This window comes from Pseudochaenichthys georgianus, chromosome 4, assembly GCF_902827115.2.
Source record: "Pseudochaenichthys georgianus chromosome 4, fPseGeo1.2, whole genome shotgun sequence".
Taxonomy (NCBI): domain Eukaryota; kingdom Metazoa; phylum Chordata; class Actinopteri; order Perciformes; family Channichthyidae; genus Pseudochaenichthys; species Pseudochaenichthys georgianus.
In genome coordinates, this window is record NC_047506.1 from 4,631,313 (window position 1) to 4,653,560 (window position 22,248).

Here is a 22,248-nt window from a genome sequence, read left to right on the forward strand (position 1 = left end):
ATAAGTGGTGGGGGATAGTCAGGTGTTGACCGGATCTGTTTCTCTGGATGAAATGGACTGACTCATTAATGGCAAATGTAATGTTGGTGTTGGCAAACGGTCGCAGGATATCATAAAAGTTGAAATACTCCATGCAGGCCGTTTCTTTTGATCAAAGTTGCCCAAAACCCACTTTAATAGACTTTTAAAAAGGGAAATCAGGGCTTTGGAGTTTGCAGGAAATAAGGCAGAACTGAAGTCTCATCCAAAGGAATCAAGCATATGGAAATCTATGGGCAGTTAACTTACATTGGCTGAAAATGAATGGACGGAGCTGTTTAGTGACAGTCCGTTCCAAGATCGCCCAGTTTAAATGAGGCACATTCACACCCAGAGGGGGGAAATACGGGACCTTGCCTCTCTCAAATCTCCCATCTTCACTCGCTGGTTTTCAACTCCCAATCTTCTCTACCAACTTCCTCCTCTAATTTCGTGTTTTTCTTACGATTACTTACGAAACGATAAGACATGATACAAAACGATAGATTACGATACGATATGAAACATGATATGAAACATTGCGATATGAAACATTACGATATGAAATACAATATGAAACATTACCATACGACACATTACCATACGATACATTACCATACGTTATGATACGATACATTACGATACGAGACATTACCATACGTTATGATACGATACGATACCATACGATACATTACCATACGACACATTGCCATACAATACGTTATGATACATTACCATGCGATACAATACGATAATACTATACAATACGATATGAAACATTACGATACGACACATTACCAAACGATACATTACCATACGTTATGATACGATACATTACGATACGATATATTACCATATGTTATGATACGATACATTACGATACGATACATTACCATACGTTATGATACGATACATTACGATACGATACATTACCATACGTTATGATACGATACATTACGATACGATACCATATGATACATTACCATACGATACATTACCATACAACACATTACCATACGATACGTTATGATGATACATTACCATGCGATACAATACGATAATACTACACAATACGATATGAAACATTAGGATACGATAAAACTTGATTATCAGGTAAAGTATAACGTTTTTCATGCATCACAGCAGCTCCATTTGCAACATGACACATAATTAAAACAAACAAAGAAACATTTATCAAACACTTTATGTTCACAGAATCACACTTAGCTAACGAGTTTGGTTTTCTATGCTCTGAAGCCATGCAGATCAGGTTATTTTATTTGGTACAAGACTTAAAATAAATAACGGTTTTTAAGTCCATTATAGTCATGTATGCCATGTAACTAATTCCCCTCGAACATGCTTTTTTATCTCAGTTGAATCTGAAATAGCAGGAGTGAGCACAAATGCTGCAAACAATTTCCCTTTGTGTGTCTGAACAGTTTAGTCCAGTACAAGCCATAGCTTCAGGTTAAAACAATTCTGACTGTTTAAGACAGCTTCAGACTTATTGTTATGACAGGTCTCAGTGTGAAGGGAAGTAAGAAATAATAACGACAATATGTCTTGTATCTAGATTTGTCTCTTCGGAACTCCCTTTTCTTTTCGGTTCCCGTTTCATCCTTTTAGGTTTTTGCTCCTCTCCACTCGGACCACCAGATTGTGACTAAATCCCACATAAGTGTATACAAGATGGTGCATCTGATCTGCCAAATGCATGTAATAATAATAATTCCTTGCATTTATTATAGCGCTTTTCCAGTGCTCAAAGCGCTTTACAGATACACATTACACATATATTTTTTATACATGCAATGGTCACTGTGGACAATACCCACAGGAGCAAGTTCAGGTGAAGTGTCTTGCCCAAGGACACAACGGCTTTACAGACGCAGCAGCGGCGGGTTTCACCCCTTGATCTGATTGTACAGTGCACTGCGCCACACCGTCCATCTTCACGCCTCAAAGTCATCGAGGCGCTTTTACAAGTACACATTGATATTATACATGTACTGTGGACATTACCCACAGGAACAAATCCAGGTGAAGTGTCTTGCCCAAGGACACAACGGCCTGACGCAGTGGCGGCAGGAGCGGGTTTCGAACTGGAGTTCCCCAGCACCCCCCTTGATCTGATGATCAGATGCACAGACCACTGCGCCACCCGTCCCAGACGTCCCATGTAACATACAGACACTCACACACAGTTGAGATATGTATAAAAAAGATTGAAATACCTGACGTTGAGGCAGTGCCACACCCAAGTCTCTGGGAAAAATGTACGCCTTCGCTTCTCTGCTCTGCAACCAAAACACAAGCTGACATCAATAAAGGGTTTCAGCTGCTCACAATAAAACAACACCAGCATGGGAAAATGTATCATTGTGAATTCCACAGTGACAATCTCTAAGTAACGTCATGTGTTTACTGTTCATCACTAAAAAGAGAAGTGTTCGTGCCATTACGGAATGTGGACCAACAACAAACTCTTTTATTTTGTCCTGTTTATGTCTTTTGTGTGACATCACTCATTTGAGATACCTTTGTTCAACCCCGGCATGACAAACACTGACATGAGTATTACTTTAATATAATTCTAGGAGCATTAAGTAATTATTGTTCTCACATGAGTTTTCTTTCAGAAAAGCAGATGTTAATTAACTGTGTGTGGGCCAGACTAAGATCACAGTAGATTTTCTTCAATAACTTGTTTTGACTGTCTTTCCCAATTAGGGAGATTGGAATAAGTATCAGAGGCATTTTAAAAGTAATATATTCAAATAGAGGGACCCTTCATAGTTAGAGACATACAGGGGCCACCCTGACAGAGGAAGCTGGGAAAGATCGTAGGCTTCATTTATTAAATAGCCTTTACTTTAACAACAAATACATTATCTCGTGACACACATTATCAAACAGTTAACTCTCTGTTGATTTTCAATGAGATTTAGTCAACTTTGATTAACAATTATTTTTGAAATATTTATATTTTTCCTTGTTAGTATTTTTGTGATTTTCTATTTTTAATGTAGTTTTTTTTTTAAATGTCTTTTGTATTTTTAATGTTGTCTTATTTTGAGAGTATTATTCTATTATTATTTTTCGTATTGTATCTTCTTGGAGTCATGGATGTAAACACATGCTGCTTGTGTGCAAATATGTTTTAACCTCTGACTGAAAATAAATGTTTAACTTTCAGTTTGTCTTGTGTTGTCCGTCAGATAATTAAAGCAAAAAACCAAAAAAAGCTTTTTTATTATTCCAAGTACTTATTTCTTTTAACTTTGAGATAGAAACGTATACACTTCTGGAGCGTTTTAGATGCCAGTCAAGAAAACTTTTCACACATCACAGTTATAGTGGCGCTTCACTTGTTGACTTCTCTACGGCAGGTTGTTTACCTGGCTGTGGGTCGAGAGTGCATGGCGGCCACTAAGGTGGAGGAGTGTGGCTGGAAGGCGGGGACGGCCTCGTCCGTGTACATGCCTCCACTCTGCCGGTGGTTCAGACTCACCATGTCTGTCATCACCACCAGCCCAGTTTCCTGTGGTAAACAAACCGAGACATTAAAACACACACAAAAAGGATATGTTGAATATGGCTAACCTATTTGGAGAATTGTAAGCTGTACTCTGCTCTGTTTGTGGATGTGCTTTTATTGTATTTTTGCTGAATTTGTTACTTTGCAAATGTAATTATATTCTTGGTCTGTACTTTAAACTGATTTCTAGTAACTGCACACTTTTTATTTTATTAGTTTTTTAGCATTATTTAGTCATTTGCCATAGGTCTAATGTTGGGTAATGTTCGGTTGTGTTTGGTAATGTGATAAATGTAAAAAAAATCAATAAAGACTTAATAAAAATAAACACACAGACAAATTATTTCTATTTTTTTTCTATGCCCATAGCCCCACTAAATGCTCTATAACTAAGAGTGATTCTCACTGAGAAAGCAAAGCGTGCGTCCTTGGTGATGTCCCAGTGCCACGGGAACACAGAGGAGCGTCGGCGTCTCCGTGACGACAGCCCGGGCCACCAGAAGTGTCCGTCATCTTTGGGAATCCCGAAGGCATCCGAGACGTCAAAATCTGCCAGCTCTTTGAACACCTGCACACGGGAAACACTTTGAGAGACTAAGGTTGTGGCTCAGGGTGTAGATGGACTTCTATCAGCAGATGAATTAGTGGTTCGATTCCCCCCATCCAAGTCAACATGTCAAAGTGTTCTTGACCAAGATACTTAACCCCAAATTGCTTCATTAGCTATGTCTATGGTGTTGAAGTGTATGGAAGTAATTTTGGTTCAAAACGTCAGATAAAATGAAATGTAATGTTATGTAGGATTCTATAAAAGATCTAGTAACTTTTTTGTAAGTGGACATAATTAAATATCACTAAAAACGTTGGACTGACCTTGTCTGGACTGAGCTGGAAGTCAGGCTTTAACAGATAGAGGCTCTTATCCACCGTGGCCACACACACACAGGAGCCTTTTTCTCCGCGGACCCGCAGAGTCACAGGGTCTCCGGGCAAAGTCTCGTTAGATGACAGGGAAACAGAAACCTGCAAACGAATCAACACAATTCAATGCACAATACTTTAAATAGAATGAGCTTTTATATGGACTAGCCTGCATTTATAAAACAAGTTTTTTTTAGTTGTTCTCATCTACCTAATCTGGCAGTAGAGATGCAACTTATTATGATAATTGTTTATTAATCAGCTGATTCATTTTATTTTCTGTAAATAAAATCCTTGCATTCGAAAGATGGAGCTAAACATTTATATAAAAAGGTATTTTTTGGGAGAGTGAGTTTTATTTGAGATGCATCATTGACAGGGGGAGACAGACGGGATGACGAAAGGACTGATCCTACGTACTTGGACCAAGAAAAATCCCCTAAAATCCAGATTCCAATAGAATTAGATTTTAATTCTGATAAATGGCATGAAATAAGTTGCTGTTGATTTACTCTTGATCTCTTTCATTAATCAACTCGCTAAATGCTTCAGCGCTAGTTGGCAGTGCTGCGTGATAGTTCCTACGCAGGAATGTGTGTTTCCTATACATTAGACACATTTCCATCCTATAGTGTTAAACTGTCAGATGTGGTGGGAAACATAAGGCCAGAGAGTGGAAAACTACAGGCTCTGAAGGAGGGGAGGGACGGTGAGAGTCGGCTGTAACCTATCACACGTCAAAAGTATTTTTGAGCAGCGCGCAGTCGCAAGTTAGCTCCGTTAATCGGTTCCGCTGCCCTCCTTTCACCACTCTGTAACCTGTCATCGTCCGCTATCACGACCCCGCTCATCTGCCTGCGGCCCGCAGCGCTCCGTCTCATCATGCCCTCAGAACCCCTCCTCCAACACACACTCACGGAGTGTTGTAATGGCATACCAGGGAGCTGTAAATACTTCAGGGAGTTAACTCCACCTAATGCAGGCAGGAACTGTGGAGCTCTCCCGGGCAACACAGCTGTTTGTGTACAGACATCACTGTGGACAGAGCTGCTGCATGGATACCTCCACTCACCTCCAACATTTCTACAGACTTTTTCCAGGTTTTTATTTATAATTGCATAATAAAGCTATTTTATGACAACACAATTCACATCCAACATCAATGTTTGGACGAATCAAACCTACCTGAATGTGTGTAAATACAGAGTAAAAAAGGGATTGACAGAAAAATGCTTTTGCTGGTATATGAATGAAACTTTTAAAAGAAGATTTTGTCGGTTCTGTTCATATCATGTCGTCGTGATTAATACTTATATACGGGAGGCGTTTGGTGTAGTGGACTAGTGCGTTGGTGTTCAGATCAGGGGGAGCACAGGTTCAAACCCCACCTCGTTGTGTCCTTGAGACACTTCACCCCAAATTGCTCCTGTGGGGATTGCCCACAGTATTGAGTATGTAAGTCGCTTTGGATAAAAGCATCTAACAAGTGACATGTAATGTAAATCATATAACAATATAGGCACTTATTTATAATATAATAAAGTCTGTAGTTAACAAATGGGCGGGAGAAAGCATGGAATGAGCCTAAATAATACTTTTTCAAGGTGGGTCAGATCTTCAAAAAATGCAAAGGGGTCAGACATGTGCAGTTCCTATGTCTGATCTTTAAAGTCAAATGTGCAAAAAATGCAACCTTTTCATCTCAGAAGTAGGTTGTTGTTATTTTGATTCTCTGGCTACAAAGCCTGAGTGAAAGTATTTCTGATCGTAATGACAGGACTATTGGACAAGCTCATTAGCCTTGTAATAAAATGTCAATCTTTTAACAACCCAAAAATGCAAATACCTGTGAATTCAAAATGCAAGGCTATTCAAACGTTTATCATATGCCGTATATTTCTGGATAATTCAAACCTTGTTTTCAAAGTCGGGCTCGATGGGGATTTGCAGACTGTCTGTTACACCTTCACCGTTCTCCCTCACGTAGTACACCAGCAGACGGCTGAGCGGAGCCATGCTGTGGCTGACGGGGAAACGCAGATACGACACACAGCTGTCCATCTCCGCCTGGGAGGGGGAGGAGCCTGCAGCACCTGGAAGTGGGACGACAAGTGAAGTGGAAGAAGTAAGTCTTAAAGGTCGACTATTATACTGTTTTTTCTCAATATATTATAGGTCTTAGATATATATACAAACATGTCTCTGAAGTGTTTGGCCTTGAAATACCAGACGGATCATGCATTGCAGCATTACCCATAATCCCCTCTGTTTCAGCCCTGTTTCAAAAGTGCTGATTCTCTGTCTGTTACTTTAGATGAAAATAAGGAGCCCCTCCCCACGCCCCTCTGAGAGATGTCTGGTTACAAAGAACTCAATGGTGCTCTAGGAGGAGATGCAGGTGATAAGGTGGGGGGGGAGGGGGTTACCTTGGTTGCTGATTGGCTAATGGTTACACAAGCCAAAAAATCGTTATGACATCATAAACTTGACAAAATCTGATCAGCTCATTTTCAGACAGGTTTTTATAGAAATGGATCAGGACAAAAAGTGAGAGAATATTTGGTCCTGAAACTTTCAGAGTCTCTTTCCACAGAGGGAACACATGTTGATGTAGAAAAGACATGAACAAGTGGATTTTGCATAATAGGTGACCTTTAACTTCCAATATATATATCTGTATTCTGGGTAAACATCTCACCAGAGGAAGATGGAGGCAGCTGGGTGGTGTGGATGTTTTTGTCGAAGGTGACAGTGGCTCGTTTCCCCCGGTGCGAGGCGGTCAGGTTGGCGGCTTGCTGTCCCGACAGGACGATGTTCCCTCTGGACGCCACCTCGTAGTGCAGCGTGAAGTTACAGGGACACGTGGACTTGAAAGCCACTTCTGCTTCTTGGCCAACCTGTAAACACACAAAGATGCAAACATGCTGGATCATCAAGGGATCATCACTGTGGAATTATGCTGTAATACATATTTTGATTTGTTTAGACCTAATATTTTATGGTTTACCCCCTGTTATTACTTTATATCCATTATAATGTTTTATTTGTTCCATGTCCTATATATATATATATATATATATATATATTCATGTTGCACTGTTGGAAGAGCCTGTGACTTACGTTTTTTATTGCCATATCTACACTGTAGCTTATGTGCATTTGACAATAAAGCCTTGAACAAAAAAATCTTGAATATCACAAACTTAACATGAGCAGTAAAGGTCCGGGAGACCTAAATGTGTTTTATATATCTTTTCATAAAATGGTCAAAATGAGGCACAGCAAAAACGTTGATGCTGAAGAATACAATCCACAGTCACAAGGGTATTCAGTCTGAAAATACCCCATCACTGACCTTGAGTGGGGCTCCGGGGCTCTGGATCTGGATGTGACACCTGCTGGGAGAGTACCAGCTGCTGATGGACAGGTAGCTGGGCAGGTACTGGTCTCCCACTGTCTTACCATCAATGGACGTCACCTTGGTCTATTCCAAACAAAAGCAAAAGTTCTGCTTTAAATGACATTCTCACTCTGCCCAGTTTATATCGCCTAACATTAGAAACTACCACCACTGACCTCCAGCCAGACGTACTGGGCCGCGGTGGGGATGGAGGGGATCTCAAAGGAGGCCTGGCCGCCCTTGGAGGTCAGCTCGCTGGTGTACACGTTGTCTTTGAGGGTCAGCTCCGCCTTCACACGCACCCTCACCCCATCTGCAGGACTCCCATCAGGGTAGGTTACCTCGATCTCCAGGGAGAGAGTTAACAAATAGCAAGTTAGAAATATATACAAAGAGAACAACAGGGTAACAATAAACCTGCAATAGCAACTTTGATTCACTAAAGCATCCCCAGGACACCAAAGTGAGGTGAAGCAGCTTTTCGTTTTTATGCTTCCCAACTATGGAAAATGCTTCCTTAATATATCTAAGGTTCATTCAAACCAGGGTTTACAAATTGTTTGTTAGTCCGGCTTCCAATAAATAACATAACTTCGGGGACTACAAAGGAAAAATGGCTTGTGTATTTATGTGTTCTGTCCTTTTAAAATAAACTAATAGTAAAAACCTTACTTATTTTGGACCTTTAACTATTTGCTTGTGTGCTTTTGTATGTGTTGCATTTACTTTCTCATCTTTAACTTATTTTGTGTTGTTATTGTCTTTAACATGCAGGTTAACATTATCGTTTACTCTGGCTTTCTTTAACATATTTTGTTGCTTTTTTTTGGTTTATTTACATGTTACTTTTTTAAATGATTGTCTTTTAATTGTAATTTCAATGTTTACCTATGTTACCCTTTGCACAGTAGTGCTGTGCAGGGGCGCCGCCAGGGGTTTTGGGCCCCATGAAAAGATATCACCTTGGTTACTTAACCCTCCTCTTGTCTTATCATAACTTTTTTGTTTTACATTCGGTTGCATTAAGGCTTTATGATATCCTTCACAGTAGACATTTGAACATATAACATTGCTGATCACCACTTGATCATTGAATTTTGAATGATTTAGTCAACTTTGTAACACCCATGGTGTTCCCGGTCAAAAATGACCGCCATAAAGAAAAGGAATTAGTAACCATCCGGATCAGATAGAACACACACACAAACACCCACACATACTCTAGATGTGTTCCCCCCCCCTTATGTGCCCAATCCCCCCACATGGATCACACCTGGCACACGCAAATTAATACATGTTCAGTCTCTGTTCTTTGTATATGTACTGCAGTTTTTCATGTATACCAGTAGTCTGATACAATACTTACAGTTTGATAGGGTGTTCAATGAAATTTGGTGATGATTAATGGTTTTTGTGTTAATGTAATAGCAGTTAAAACAGGACCGGTCAAATTTGACCACGAATACCAAAGTAAGGGGGGGAAAACGAAGACAATAGTTTGGGCCCCTGTCAGTCACGGGCCCTTAGAATCGTCCTAACTTTTCACCCCCTTACGGCGCCCCTGGTGGTGTGTCCACAGTCTCACCTTCCCTTTGTAGGGCAGACCAGGCTTGAACTGTTTGCGCGTGTCCTTGGAGTATTTGATGTCGATCAGCTGTTTATGGACGGGCGTTGAATCGTCAAATGTGGTTTGCCGGCTCCCATCCACGCTGGTCACTGACGCCCAGATGCTCACAGTTCCTCTGAAGTGGTCGGCCACATCCACGGGCATCATGTCTTTCACACACAGGCTGAAGTTAGCAGAGCCTTTGATCTACGGAGAGGAAGAGGAGTTGTGAATGTGTGGAACATAATTCTAGTGGCTGGGCTACGACTCGCCCATAATAATTATACTTATGTAGAATTTTCTCTATGATAATAATAGTATTAACCATGTTCAGCTCCAACTAACAATTCAGACACAATCAACAATCTTATTTCAACACCAGCCTTGGATGTGTTATGAACTTCATAACAGCAGCATCCACACAGAGTAATAGGATAGCTGTTGAAAAGGGAATAAATGAACTGACCTCCATGTTTTTGATCACAGGATGGCCCATCTCATGCCGGTAGTATCCCACTCCGTTCACCGTCATGTTCACTGTCAACTTCCCTGTCACTGGTTTCCCAAACGTATACCTGAACGACATCAAACCCAGACCATGTAAGAGCTTTACATCTACAAGGCAGCTCATTGGTCAAAGTCGTTGAATCAAAGAACAATTTAAAATCATCATGAAATGAAATCCCTCTCAAAAACAAAGAGAGGCCATTTTGTTTGATGTAGGGCTAGGCGATAAAGCAATGCGATAATTTATCTTCTTACTTTGGAATCGTATCGTAATCAAAACATCTTTTGAGATATCATGATTCATGGTCTCAATTTATAACTTTACAGAAAATGTAATTGTGAATTTCTTTCAGGGAATATCATGTGAAAATTCCAGGTGTTTTTACAGTAAAATGTCAGTGTAAATTTGGTCTTGTGTTTTTATTCACAAAGGATTATACAAATATAGGCTTTACAATGATAGCCTATTTATTTAGTAATTTACCCTATATTGTGATGGAAGATTTTGGCCATATTCCCCAGCCCTAGTTAGATACTGTATATTGGATAACTTTAATTAATGTATGTGTGACTTACTTGGCTCTGACAGTCGCCTGCTCACAGGAGCTCAGATCACGGATGTAGTTTGGAGGATCGATCATCAACTCAAACTTGGGCATCACTGTGAGAGAAGCACAGAATATTAATACACCAACATATTTTACTTTTTGGTGTGTTTTGAATTATTATGTCTCGTGCTTGTGGCTTTCTTCACCAAATAACAACACTGATTGTACCGTGTCTTCTTGTTTTTAAAAATGTGCATCAGAATAATGGAGCTTTTGAAGTTTTATGAACTACACAAAAATATGAATATGAAATAAAAACACAAGAAATACCTACATTTTATTTTTACTCTACTCTTGAAGCTACTGACTGTTTTGCTCCGTGCTGCATGCAGGGTCTCACCGTATTTCTGCACTTCAAAGGACTTGTTATAGGTGTGGCCCTGCACCTCCACAAAGATAAACCACTCTCCAAACACAGGCTGGTCCGACAGAGGGAAGCTCATGTTCACAACGCCTGTGAGACAGAGAAATGCAGTTAACTCCTTCAATGCCTGAATGCTGGAAAAACCAAAAACGTACCACAGTAGACCCTTCTGATATGCCAAGAGTTTTCTCTGTCTTTTTTATGCAATGAACATTCAAGTGCATGTCCAAAATGTATTCCTTCAGTAAACACATTAGCCGTATAACCACTGCAATGACATTTGAATCTCTGACCTTGGGATAATGATGGTGTAAATAAATTATAGAAGATGTGGCTCACCACAGCAGACAGACTTCAGACTTTTCCACTGGACCATCCTGGATCCTCTTGGATCCTAACAAAACAAATAAGAGTTATGAAAACCAGCGTTGAGATGACTCATTTCACATTAAAAAGCATGGAACTACATGAGTCTTTGAACTGGACTTGACCCCAAGACCTTTCAAAAATACTGCTACAACTGTTCCTCAGTGGATGCATAAGCTGCAGGTAAGAGCTGTTAAAAATAAACATCTATGTTCTTGGCACTAGCCATAAATCATGAATTTGCCCTACAAAAAAATCCAGATCGGGAAAGAGAGACAATAAGTAAGTAAGGCCAGCGTGTGTGTGTGTGTGTGTGTGTGTGTGTGTGTGTGTGTGTGTGTGTGTGTGTGTGTGTGTGTGTGTGTGTGTGTGTGTGTGTGTGTGTGTGTGTGTGTGTGTGTGTGTGTGTGTGTGTGTGTGAGATAAAGACAAAACCAAGAACAGAGAGAAGAGGCGCTTCCTTTCATGTTGTTTATCCTCGCACTGTTCCAAAGAGCACCCTGTTATCTAGGTGAGCTGCTCTGACTCCTGCTCTGTAATCTCAGCACAGGCTGGGAACTTAAATTGCCACCGTCCCCTGGGTGGTCCCGCCAGCCTCCACTCACCAAGACATACGCCTCGATCTGCAAAAAAAGAAACGAGGAGAGAAAAAGACAAGACGTTATGAAACAGAGACAAACTGTAAATCCTGGAGAGGATCCTAAACCTCCTCCCGAGACGCACCCTCCCCCGATGCCCCCCCCGCTCACTCCTTATCCAACAATCATCCATCTGTGAAAGTGAGGATTGCCCCGTACCAGCAGCGGACCTTTATAGCTGCAAACATCAATAAAGCGTCTGGCTGCACAGTATATTTGGAGCCATTTCTCACATTCCAACAGAAATGACTCTCGCTCCACTCATGAAAACAGGTAACTGTACATTTCTCTGAACTCATGGCAGGCCAGGTTTCCCCTCCTAACTCCAGCAATCAGAATTGAAAAGCATGTTTGGGCTCTATTGCCAAAAGTGACATGGTAAAAAAATGGATGTATCAGTTGTATAATGTAAAGATAGATTAGGATATTTGTTGCCATACATATTTATCCATTATCATATTAATTAAAGGGGCCCTATTATGCCCATTTTCAGGTTCATATTTGTATTTTGTGCCTCGATTGTGACATTTTTAAATGCTTTAATGTTCAAAAAGCTCTTTATTCTTCTCCTACTGCCTGTGCTGCAGCACCTCCTTTCACCCTCTGTCTGAAACCAGAGCCCAGTCTGCTCCGATTGGTTAGCTGGCCCGGCTCTGTTGTGATTGGTCAACCGCTTAGAGATATCCCGCCCCTTAGCCATCACGTACAATGTGTCGAAAGCTAGCCAGCACAAGCGGGAGTGTTACATAGTGATGTCAGCTTTCGTATTTGCTTTAACGTGACGTTCATTTTGAATTACCTTGTCATTCACTGGCCTCAGGTCGGGGGTGACTGTGTAGACATTGATGAACACTAAAGGCAGGGGAAAAAAACACATTGTTGTAAAATATAGAAGGTTTGCATATTTTTAACTTAAAAGCATTCATGCATATGAACTATTTTCTGTTTGTATGATGTCAATATGTGTCCATCACTATATCGTAATCCAAACACGCAATACATCAGGATCAAAGTACGTATTTCCATCTTTGTACTTCAGTTTCAACATGACGCCATCTTTAAGCTGATTTTAATTAACCGAAAGTTAGATTTTATGGCAAAACCTCGTCTTTCTGCATTTCTTTGCAGTGATTAGGTGATTAAGTAGCAGGTGCAGCATGAGGGAACCTTTATGTGTGGGTTTGTAGACGGGCTTGTCGGTCTGGATGAAGACAGCTGTGCCCTTGCTCTCCACGGTGACGGTGGTGTAGTTGTGGAAGATGTAGCCTCCCTCCGTCAGGTGACGGTTCCCCCACACCTTCAGATGGGCCTGGCCTCTCAGCCCAGAGGGAACCTGGTGGCAGAAACACAGAAACACACACACACACACACACACACACACACACACACACACACACACACACACACACACACACACACACACACACACACACACACACACACACACACACACACACACACACACACACACACACACACACACACACACACACACACACACACACACACACACACAGAGATCAGAGCTGGATTTATCTAAAGTGAATTAGGTCAACAGGGGAAGGATTGAAATGTTTACTCTAAGCTGCTGCACACAATTCACCTTAATTCGCACCCCCCTCCCTTTTTTGTATTTCTTATTATTAATATTTTTTTTGTTGTTCATGTATTTATCTTTTCATACGTCTATTATTTTCAGGATATTTTTCAACTCTTGTATTGATTTAATGTTGTACTATTTTCTTAGATGTCTTCTTTCTATATGTTCTAAACAGCTAAATGGAAATGTAAAAAACTGCTGACTCAAATGAGAATAACTGTATAATGAAACTAAAATTCACTTTAATACAAGATGTTACGGAATAAAAGGTAACAGCATAGCAAAGAAACGACATTTAAACACCAGAGGAAGATGCCACGCTGTAACACATGACTGTACTTCAGGAGAATGAGGGTGGAGGGAGACAGCGGGGAAGAATCGAGGTTGTGTACACTAGATTGATCTATTCCAGCCTTCAGGGGCGGCGGACCATACATGCACGTCAACAGCTGTTGCGTATTACATCGAGGCTGTTACCTTATTCCCAATGAATGAGCAGAGACAGATGTTGCATTACAAATAATGTTAGTGTTGATTTGCATGTTGCCTGAGGAATGTGCACACAGCGGACAAGGGGCTCTCACTACTGTGCAGCTGTCACCACTAACCAGCAGCGTGCATGTTTCTGTACTGAGGAAAGTTACACAGATCGACTCACCTTCAGTTTGATGGTGCCTTTGTCTAAAATGGAAACAAGGAGATATTTTAATGTAAGAAGAGCATTTTCATTCTGAGAAATCTGTCTAAACATGTGTGTAAAAGTAATAATCTCCAGGAGGTTTAAGCGCTACTAGAATGTGGAGTTTTTTTGACCAGGAAATCCAGCTGCAGCCCGTCTCTATGCCCCTCTGAAGTAGAGCAAACACCATTTATTAATGGTGCTGTCAAACACACCACGCAGTGTATACACAGAGTGGCTGGTGGGATGGGTGGAACTGATGCCTACAATCAAAGATAGTGTCTATGAGAGGTTCAATCTTCAATCTGTTTTTGCCACTTGTGTGATCCCCACATCCTTCCAATAAATCACACAACCATGGTGTCTCACAGCTCGACTTGTTAGCGCACGTTTTCCTCTCTAAAAGTGATGCCGGTGTAACCTTAGCTTTGTTCTCACCGAGCAGCGAGCCGTGGCTGTGTGCGACCGTCTGCCCCTTCACCGTCAGCTGCACCTGGACGCGCGTCTCTGCCTTGGCGTTGAAGATGGTGACGCTCACACTCTCCTCCACGCCGGCTCGAAACACCGAGGGGGCAGCGACCAGATAACCCCTGTGCGGAGAGCAAGGAGAGCGAGGTGGGGAGAGATAAGGAGGGAGAAAAGCGAGAGGAATGAGGATGAAAGGGGAAAGAAGAGACAGATGCAGGTTAGAAAAAGTAGAAGAGGGAGGAGATAAAGTGAAGGTCAGTCATTTGTGTTGCAGGCCCAACTGTTTCGAGTGCATCTTGGCCAACACAAAAAGAAAATCTATCAAATAAAGGAATTTCTTTATGTAACACCTAAAAGTTCTGGCTTATGTCAAGCCAATGAGGTAGAACTTTAAAAGGGTTTGGCTTATAGGAGCTACTTGCAGGATTCTTGCTCTTTTGAGTGTGTAGCTTCATGATTGATTGCATTTATTGTGAGTAGCTTTGTATAAAAGCATCAGCCAAATGATATGTGATGTAATGAAATGTCCTACAGGTGAACTGAGCATGAATTCAGATTCGTTTCTCACTTTCTCAATACACAAACAAACGGGGACATTCCACCTGGATTTGTGCAGCGAGATCAGGTTTAATTGCAACGGTTACCAGCGCCGCAGTATACCTGTTGAAGCCAATGAGCTTTCTGCTCTGGTTTGGCTCTTTGGGTGGTCCGGCACCTCTGACAGAAGCTCGCCGTCTGTTTTGAAGAATAACGACTGAGATTCCACACACAGTCGCTCTGACATTTAATTGAGGGAAGGAGCCTGTCACTGAGGTCACAGAGCAAAGGTCATTCTTTGATGCTCATCGATAGGACGGGGGGAGAAAAAGCCTTTTATTTGCAATGAAAGAATATGGCGTCTGGCGCTGAAGGACTATACCTCCCAAGAAACAAAGATTTATAAATGCATTCATGTTTCTAAAGCGCTTTTATAGACGCCAACTTCAGATGCTCTTGTTGGCATAGTCCGGTGTAACTGAAGTAGTGTGATCCATTGGAGATGCTGGTGTCGAAGGGAAGCTTTCTTTTTTTTTTTTTAAATAAGAATTTCCCCAAATGGTGTATTTTTTGAATATCTAAAAGTTACTCGATGTGAGAAAAGACCCAATTATTTATGCCCACCACATGAGCCGACTATACCTGAAACCTGAATATCTTCGTTTTTCCCAACCTAACCAAGTCATCCACCTCGTTTCTTTTAGGCCAATATGCCCACTCACCCGCTGAAGACATAACTGAAGATCACACAAATTAGGAGTGAGCAAAGCCCTGAGCACAAACCCAATTGCATGCCTGAGAGAGGGATCAGGTGGTTGGCATTACAGCATTTCAGCCGGGGGCTACTGCAGTTCCTGAGAGAGAAAGTCATGAGAAAAACCCCTGGAAAACAAGGCTTCGGAAGAAGGAAGATAATACGAGGAAATTGACTCTGCAGCGTTTGATCTACTACAGTGAGTTTAACCACGATGATCAGGTGGTGGACCACGCTTATTTCAGTCACATGGCTCGTTGTTCTCAAGTTCTTATTGTTTTTGACCAACTTCTTTCTCCTCAGCTGAGAGCTGGTCGGTGCCTGAGAAGGATTTGTGCTCTCTTTTGTAGATGGAGTGTTTCACAGCCAGTCCTTTTTAGTTCAGTCACATGGTGCAATGTTCCAAGACTTTTGCTTTTTGAACACATTTGACCCTCAGATCAGCTGTTCAATTAAGATTTAAGATGCTTCAGTGAATAAAGCCTGCATTTCTCAGTATGTTTGGTTCATTCACATATAGCTGCACACAATCCCTCCCAACTGGACAACCTGGAAGAATTGTTTACAACTCTTTGCTATCAACACAACCATGTCAGGATTAAGTTCCTCGGAAGCTGACTGATCAAAACAAAAGTCAATTTGACTTATTTTGCCACTGGACGCGAATAAATTAGACCACTGTCAAACACATGTATTTAAATATTGTTCAATATCTTATGAGGCATGAGAAAACATCTCCAAAAGCTGCACATACTCCAGATATCGAAAAAGAATCAGCAGAGTAACCTCTGAACATTTCACTTTGTGTGCTGCTGGCTGCAGTGAATGAAAAACTCAAATGAAAGAAAAACATGAATGGAGAGCTGCTGTGAAAGAACAGTGTCATCATATGTTATGATATGAAATCCTCACATATTCACCAACAGTACGAGATTAGGACAGGTTAATGATGCATTAAGTATGGCAAGTTAACGATCAAAGTGTTTGCTGCACATATTAAAAAGTTAAGTTTATGTTGCTATAACCAAACATTTTATACATTTTTATGTGAAATTGTAAAGATTAAATTAAAGTTATGTAGTATTTTCTCGAAAGTTCCCGGTTGAGAGCATCGGAAATGCTCGCAGTGAGTTCAAATCACTGCAGCTCACTTCAAAGACATGCAGCACAGTACTCACTGTCTCTCCGGGGCAGCACTGGGGCTCGCGGTGCAGAGGAACAAAGTCCATGAAAGACCCAAAGCTGTCAGAGACCACCGCAACATGTTGGCCCCACTCCCCAACACAGTGCTGGTCTTCTATCGGAGTTTGGGATCTCCAAACTCTAGATGAGAGGTTGAATGAAATGTTAACAGTCTGCAGCTCGCTCTCTCTTTATATCCATTGGCGTGGCTGGTGTTTAGCGCTCCGTCCGGAACTTAAACTTTTTTTAATCATCCCACTTCGCCAAATCCACTTCCAAGCGCGTTTTTTTTTCCTCCTTTCAGAGCCCCGAGTACACGGACAGTCCTCTCCCATGTGCCTTCACCCGCCCCGGTTCCGTTCTCTCATATTTCAGCATTACAAATTGGAAGCGTCCTCCCACTTCAGCCAGCAGTAAAGAAATGTTTGACATGTAAAAAAAGTCCGTGCAACTATTGCTTCCCTCGATTGTTCCTGCAGATCAGGCTGCACTTCATTCCCTTCAATAGCTGCTCTCCCCTCTGAGCTGCAGCAGGACTAACCCCAGAGTAAGGAGCAGCTCGGAGCTGCTGCTGAGAACACCGTAAATTACCTGCACACGTAGGCCTAACATACTCCAGGACACATCCCAGAAGAGTTACCAGCTTCAACCGGTTGCTTTTGCATTGGAAAACCTCACAAGACGCCTAAACTGGGGTACAGATTTCAAAGAACATCAAAAATACACTTTAAGAAGGATTACTTACATTTAAGTCACTTAATGTTGTACTTGTTGGAGATGCTCTCTGTAGATATCTGCTGCCCTCAAGTGGTAAGCGAGGTTAGATGCAGTTAAGTCTCAAATAAAAGACCAAGACTGTTTGCTTTTAGGTAGAAAAACATTTATTTAAATACTTTTGAGGTACTGCATTGATGAGAATGAATGAGCATTGATGCACAGTAGATTTTCCAGGAGGTTTTCTGAAATGCGTCGCATAAAAACACAAAATGGCATTGACATAACATTTACAAAGTAACATGATAAACAGTCAAGTGTAACATTGTAAAAGTAATTCACATTTTAAAAGTATTTCAGGCACCGTGTTCATGATCAGGTTGAAAAGAATATCCAGAACATCTGGATCAGGACATCTTTTTCTTTGGCCTGAGTTCAGCCTCTCACAGGTGGAGCATTGTAGACAACAGATCAACACAAGCCCTGACCCTTATGTTGAACATTTGACCAAGAAACAAGGCTCAAATCCAATCATCTTTAAGTGATAAACCAACAATGAGGTGTATTTAGACTACTAGACCTTAAGTTAATGCAATTGGCACTGATGTCCTTTCAGAAGGGATAAGAGAAAACGGATAGAGTGAAAATTCAGATTATTTGTACTTCTGATTTACTCCTTTTGTTTGTTTTAAGTGCAGCCGTGAATGATATCGCCAACACTGAGGTCTCTCTGTTTCTCTGCCACTATGTTGTGATAGAGTTTGCAGTGCAGTTGTTCAGGCTCAGTGAAAGCTGCCTTGGAGAAGATCAGTTGGTTGTCCCGGTTAACCTCCACTCCGTGCGCCTGGCAGAGTCGGGTTGTGAGAGACGCGTCTAAACACAAGAGCTGAGCCAGTCGGTCCAGAGGGAAGCGACAGTTGCGGCTGCTGAATCCGTGGCTGTATATGAGCAGCAGATCTCTGCGACATGACACCAGGTGACGGTGGAGAGCACAGCTTTGCATGAAGTTCAATCTCCGAGCCAATCGGAGCACACGTACGGGGTTTCGCTCGTGGAAAGCTCGGTTGATGGAAAGAGCGAGCGTGACGGCAGGAGAGCAGCGGAGACGCTCAGGGAGCTCCATTATGTGCTGCGCTGCACGGGCTGAACCTGGAGGAGAGGAGAAGCAAGCATGAAGACATTATTTACTGACATCAATATTGTACAAGTTGATCTAAACTAAAACTATTATTTAGAAACCAAATCATTAATGGTTATGAGCAGGACCTGTGAACTCATACTTGTTATTTCTTGTCATTCTAAAAGTTAATCCTTTTTTGGTTGTTTTGTACAAAAAAAAGTATTACAGTAGTACAACATGACGCTGACTTTGATTTTTATTTTCAAGAAAGATGTACACTAGAGGAGGTAGGACCAGAAAAGTTGTTTTAAGTTTCTTCTTGCCCCTGTTGAACATGACGGAGACTATTTGAGATTTTTAATTAAAAAAAAAAAAAAAAAATGTTTTACCTTGAACGGTTTTTTTCCTTTCTCTTTGTTATAATTAAAAAAAAAATAGGACACCATTTTTTTTCTGACAATAAAAAAGATAAAGATTATTCTTACAGGTGACCAGCAATACAAATGTCCTTTAAATGTATATTATTGAATCTGATGAAAGCAGAAAGAGGTTATGACTCCAGTACAGCCGCTTGCTTTTGTTGAAGTTGACAAAATGTTGCGTTTTAATGTGAAAAGCTTATTCAGAGAGGAAATGCCACACAGACAAGCTTTTTCAACAGATCTCTGCCTTGACATCCTGTTTATATAATGTATATGATGCTTTAACATGAAAGCAAATCAACCCCCCAAACAACTTGTGTTAAACAATGAAACACGGCGACCAACCCAAGTTGTAGAGCAGACCGAGAGCCTGGAACTCTTCCTGGTTGGGATGCGGTTCTGTTCCAGTTGCGTAACAGTCCAACAGCCAGCTCAGGTTCTCCTGCAGGTGTGTGTCGTTGATGCGTGGGTCGTAGAGCCGCAGCGGTTCACCACAGAGCCGGTACGAGGCGTAGATGAGGAACCGCACCGTCCGCTCTAAAATGGCCACACAGTTTAACCCGGACGTCCTCTGGATGATCATGTCCTGCTTCACACCACGCAGCCGATCAAAGACAAAGTTGTACACCTGGAAGACAAGTTACATTTATGTTAATATAGGTTGTGAATAGTTTTTATGTGTTAATGATTGCATCTTCAATATTATGACGTTCTTATTGGGTCATTTAATAATGTATTTATGCTGTATTTGTTCTTAAATGTCTTTTGTTTTTATTTTGTAAAGCACTTTGAATCGCCACGTTCTGAAAAGTGCTATATAAATAAAATTGCCTTGCCTTGTAAAAGTAACCATATCCACAACCTATTTATTAGCTGAGATCCGTATATTATGGTGTTTCACCAGAGATTTTCAGCAAAAGATTTATTATGAATTTAAATGGTTGCTATAAAATGTGGAATTGTATTACAAACAATACCACACAGCTTGTGCTACAGTACGTATTAAAACTGTTGCACTTTCCAAAAGCTAAACATTTGCTCACATGTGTTCATTATGGGCTTTTTGGCACTTCAAAGAAAAGATTGATGACAGACATGTTTATATGAAGCTGTGTGTTGCAGTAGAGTTAACACAATGAGACCGGTGAGTAGAGTGTAGTGGTTCAACATTTGCAAATTAACTAGTTTTGTTGCAACGCTTCACCTGATCAATGTGTAGTACCGAAACACCACAAATAATACTTACAATACAATACTTAATAATAAATTGTATTTCTATAGCGCTTTTCTTGACTTTCTTTACTTACAAATTACACAATGGGCAGGAGTTTATGTGCTAGAGTTGTTGATGCCAAATGTTCAAATCCTTAATAAATGACAAAAATCGAATATTATAAAAACTGAGTGACTGGGGAAATAACACTTGCCTCTGTCCAGGGACGCAGGTGAGGGGAGGCAGCAACCTTATCTATAAGGTAACACACAGTTTTCAGTAACACAGCAGCTGGACGGAGGTCAGAGGAGTTTGTGGAGTCTTTCCCAGCTGCTGGTCTGGAATATTCTTTGACAGCACGCAGGGGGTCTCCTCTGGGTCGTCGATCTCTCTCTGTGCCCGCCAACAACTCAAAGCGATGGAGGCAGTTCTGCAGCTGGCGGTCCTGCAGCTCACGAGTGGGACACATGGTCTGGCAGGTTCCCCTGGGCACGCTTTCTTTCCCATGATGCTCCTGTCTTTCCTCCTCCTCCACCTCTCTCACCTCGGCTTTGCCTCGCCGTTGCTCTTCAGTCCTCTGTCTCCATTCTCCTCCCGCAGGGGCTTCCCTCCTCTGCGAGAGAGAGCTGGGAAGAGAATTTTGTTGTTAGTTTAAAACGTAAAGCATACAAAAGAACGGCTTCTCCTTTTGTTTGGTGGCCATGGCACAAAATAAGCAAGGCCAGCAAAATGTTGGTAAAATATTCAAGAGGTTTCTGGATTTACATCACACACACATCCACTGGTATTCTATTGAGTGGCTTGGTGACACAAAAGTTCATTTAAATCTTTGTCTTGGCCCTAATAGACAAAAATCATTCATATTTAACTAAATTAGGTTCTGCTAGTATGGTCACCTTTTCCCCCTTCACCTATTCTGTTAATTTGTATGGTATGAATTAACACATTAGCGGATACTTCTTTTACATTTTAGCTGCACTCGAACAATCTAAGGGTGAAGTTAAAGCAGGTCCATACACTTCTTTAATAACACTAAATCTGAAATAGCAAAGCGTGTAATCACTGCTGTCATGATAGCTCTATCTCAAATCTTTACATTGTGTTCGCTGCTTTTTCTAAAGTGATACAACAGCTAGATTTACCCAGGTTTAAGATGTTTATAACGGCCTGGTAAAGGTAACGTTAGCTGTAAGTTGCTAATATCTAAAGGTAAATAAGGGTTAGCCATTAGCTTCGACGTTAGCCAGCTAGCAAACACAGATATCGTGCGAATATTGTGTCTACTATCAAACAATATGTAAGTTATACTAATGCAAACGGTAAATATACAATAGTAAAATTGCCTTTGGACACATTTTATAATGACGTAATATGTGAAATAAAGTGCATGTACTCACATGCGACGAGGCGCTCTCCTGCGGCTCATTGGTCCTTTGGAAGAGACCGACCGTCACTTTCCAGAATCAGCCAATTAAAATGCCGTTTTGATGTTACGTCACTTCCGGAAGCAGTCGCGATAGTTTATTACTCTATTGTGGGGAAAGTTATGAATGTAACACAATTTCCAAACTTAATAGGTTGTTGAACACA

General features: G+C 41.2%; 2 protein-coding genes across 3 annotated transcripts in view; both read right to left on the reverse strand.

Annotated features, from left to right (window-relative positions):
* cpamd8 (C3 and PZP like alpha-2-macroglobulin domain containing 8) overlaps positions 1-17,792 on the reverse strand; it is a 57,727-nt gene extending 39,935 nt beyond the window's left edge. The window contains exons 1-19 of one of the 2 annotated variants that reach the window (XM_034080936.2): positions 17,186-17,792; positions 14,687-14,838; positions 14,228-14,250; positions 13,137-13,302; positions 12,769-12,821; positions 11,937-11,954; positions 11,305-11,359; positions 10,942-11,055; positions 10,570-10,654; positions 9,953-10,061; positions 9,466-9,693; positions 8,057-8,227; positions 7,836-7,964; positions 7,179-7,377; positions 6,395-6,573; positions 4,433-4,582; positions 3,966-4,127; positions 3,420-3,562; positions 2,256-2,318 (exon numbers count right to left, since the gene is read on the reverse strand). In XM_034080936.2, the coding sequence (XP_033936827.1) occupies positions 2,256-2,318; positions 3,420-3,562; positions 3,966-4,127; positions 4,433-4,582; positions 6,395-6,573; positions 7,179-7,377; positions 7,836-7,964; positions 8,057-8,227; positions 9,466-9,693; positions 9,953-10,061; positions 10,570-10,654; positions 10,942-11,055; positions 11,305-11,359; positions 11,937-11,954; positions 12,769-12,821; positions 13,137-13,302; positions 14,228-14,250; positions 14,687-14,838; positions 17,186-17,271 (2,285 nt within the window). In that variant the 5' untranslated portion in view covers positions 17,272-17,792. The remainder of the gene's footprint in view (positions 1-2,255; positions 2,319-3,419; positions 3,563-3,965; positions 4,128-4,432; positions 4,583-6,394; positions 6,574-7,178; positions 7,378-7,835; positions 7,965-8,056; positions 8,228-9,465; positions 9,694-9,952; positions 10,062-10,569; positions 10,655-10,941; positions 11,056-11,304; positions 11,360-11,936; positions 11,955-12,768; positions 12,822-13,136; positions 13,303-14,227; positions 14,251-14,686; positions 14,839-17,185) is intronic. The other variant, XM_034080937.2, reaches the window with a different exon arrangement.
* A 271-nt stretch (positions 17,793-18,063) lies between these two features.
* On the reverse strand, positions 18,064-22,113 carry sac3d1 (SAC3 domain containing 1). Its single transcript, XM_034081330.1, has 4 exons — positions 22,056-22,113; positions 20,873-21,284; positions 19,791-20,073; positions 18,064-19,052 (listed from the first exon to the last, which is right to left on the reverse strand). The coding sequence occupies exons 1-4, from the start codon at positions 22,082-22,084 to the stop codon at positions 18,592-18,594; spliced, it is 1,185 nt and encodes a 394-aa protein (XP_033937221.1). The 5' UTR covers positions 22,085-22,113; the 3' UTR covers positions 18,064-18,591.
* Positions 22,114-22,248: the final 135 nt, after the last annotated feature.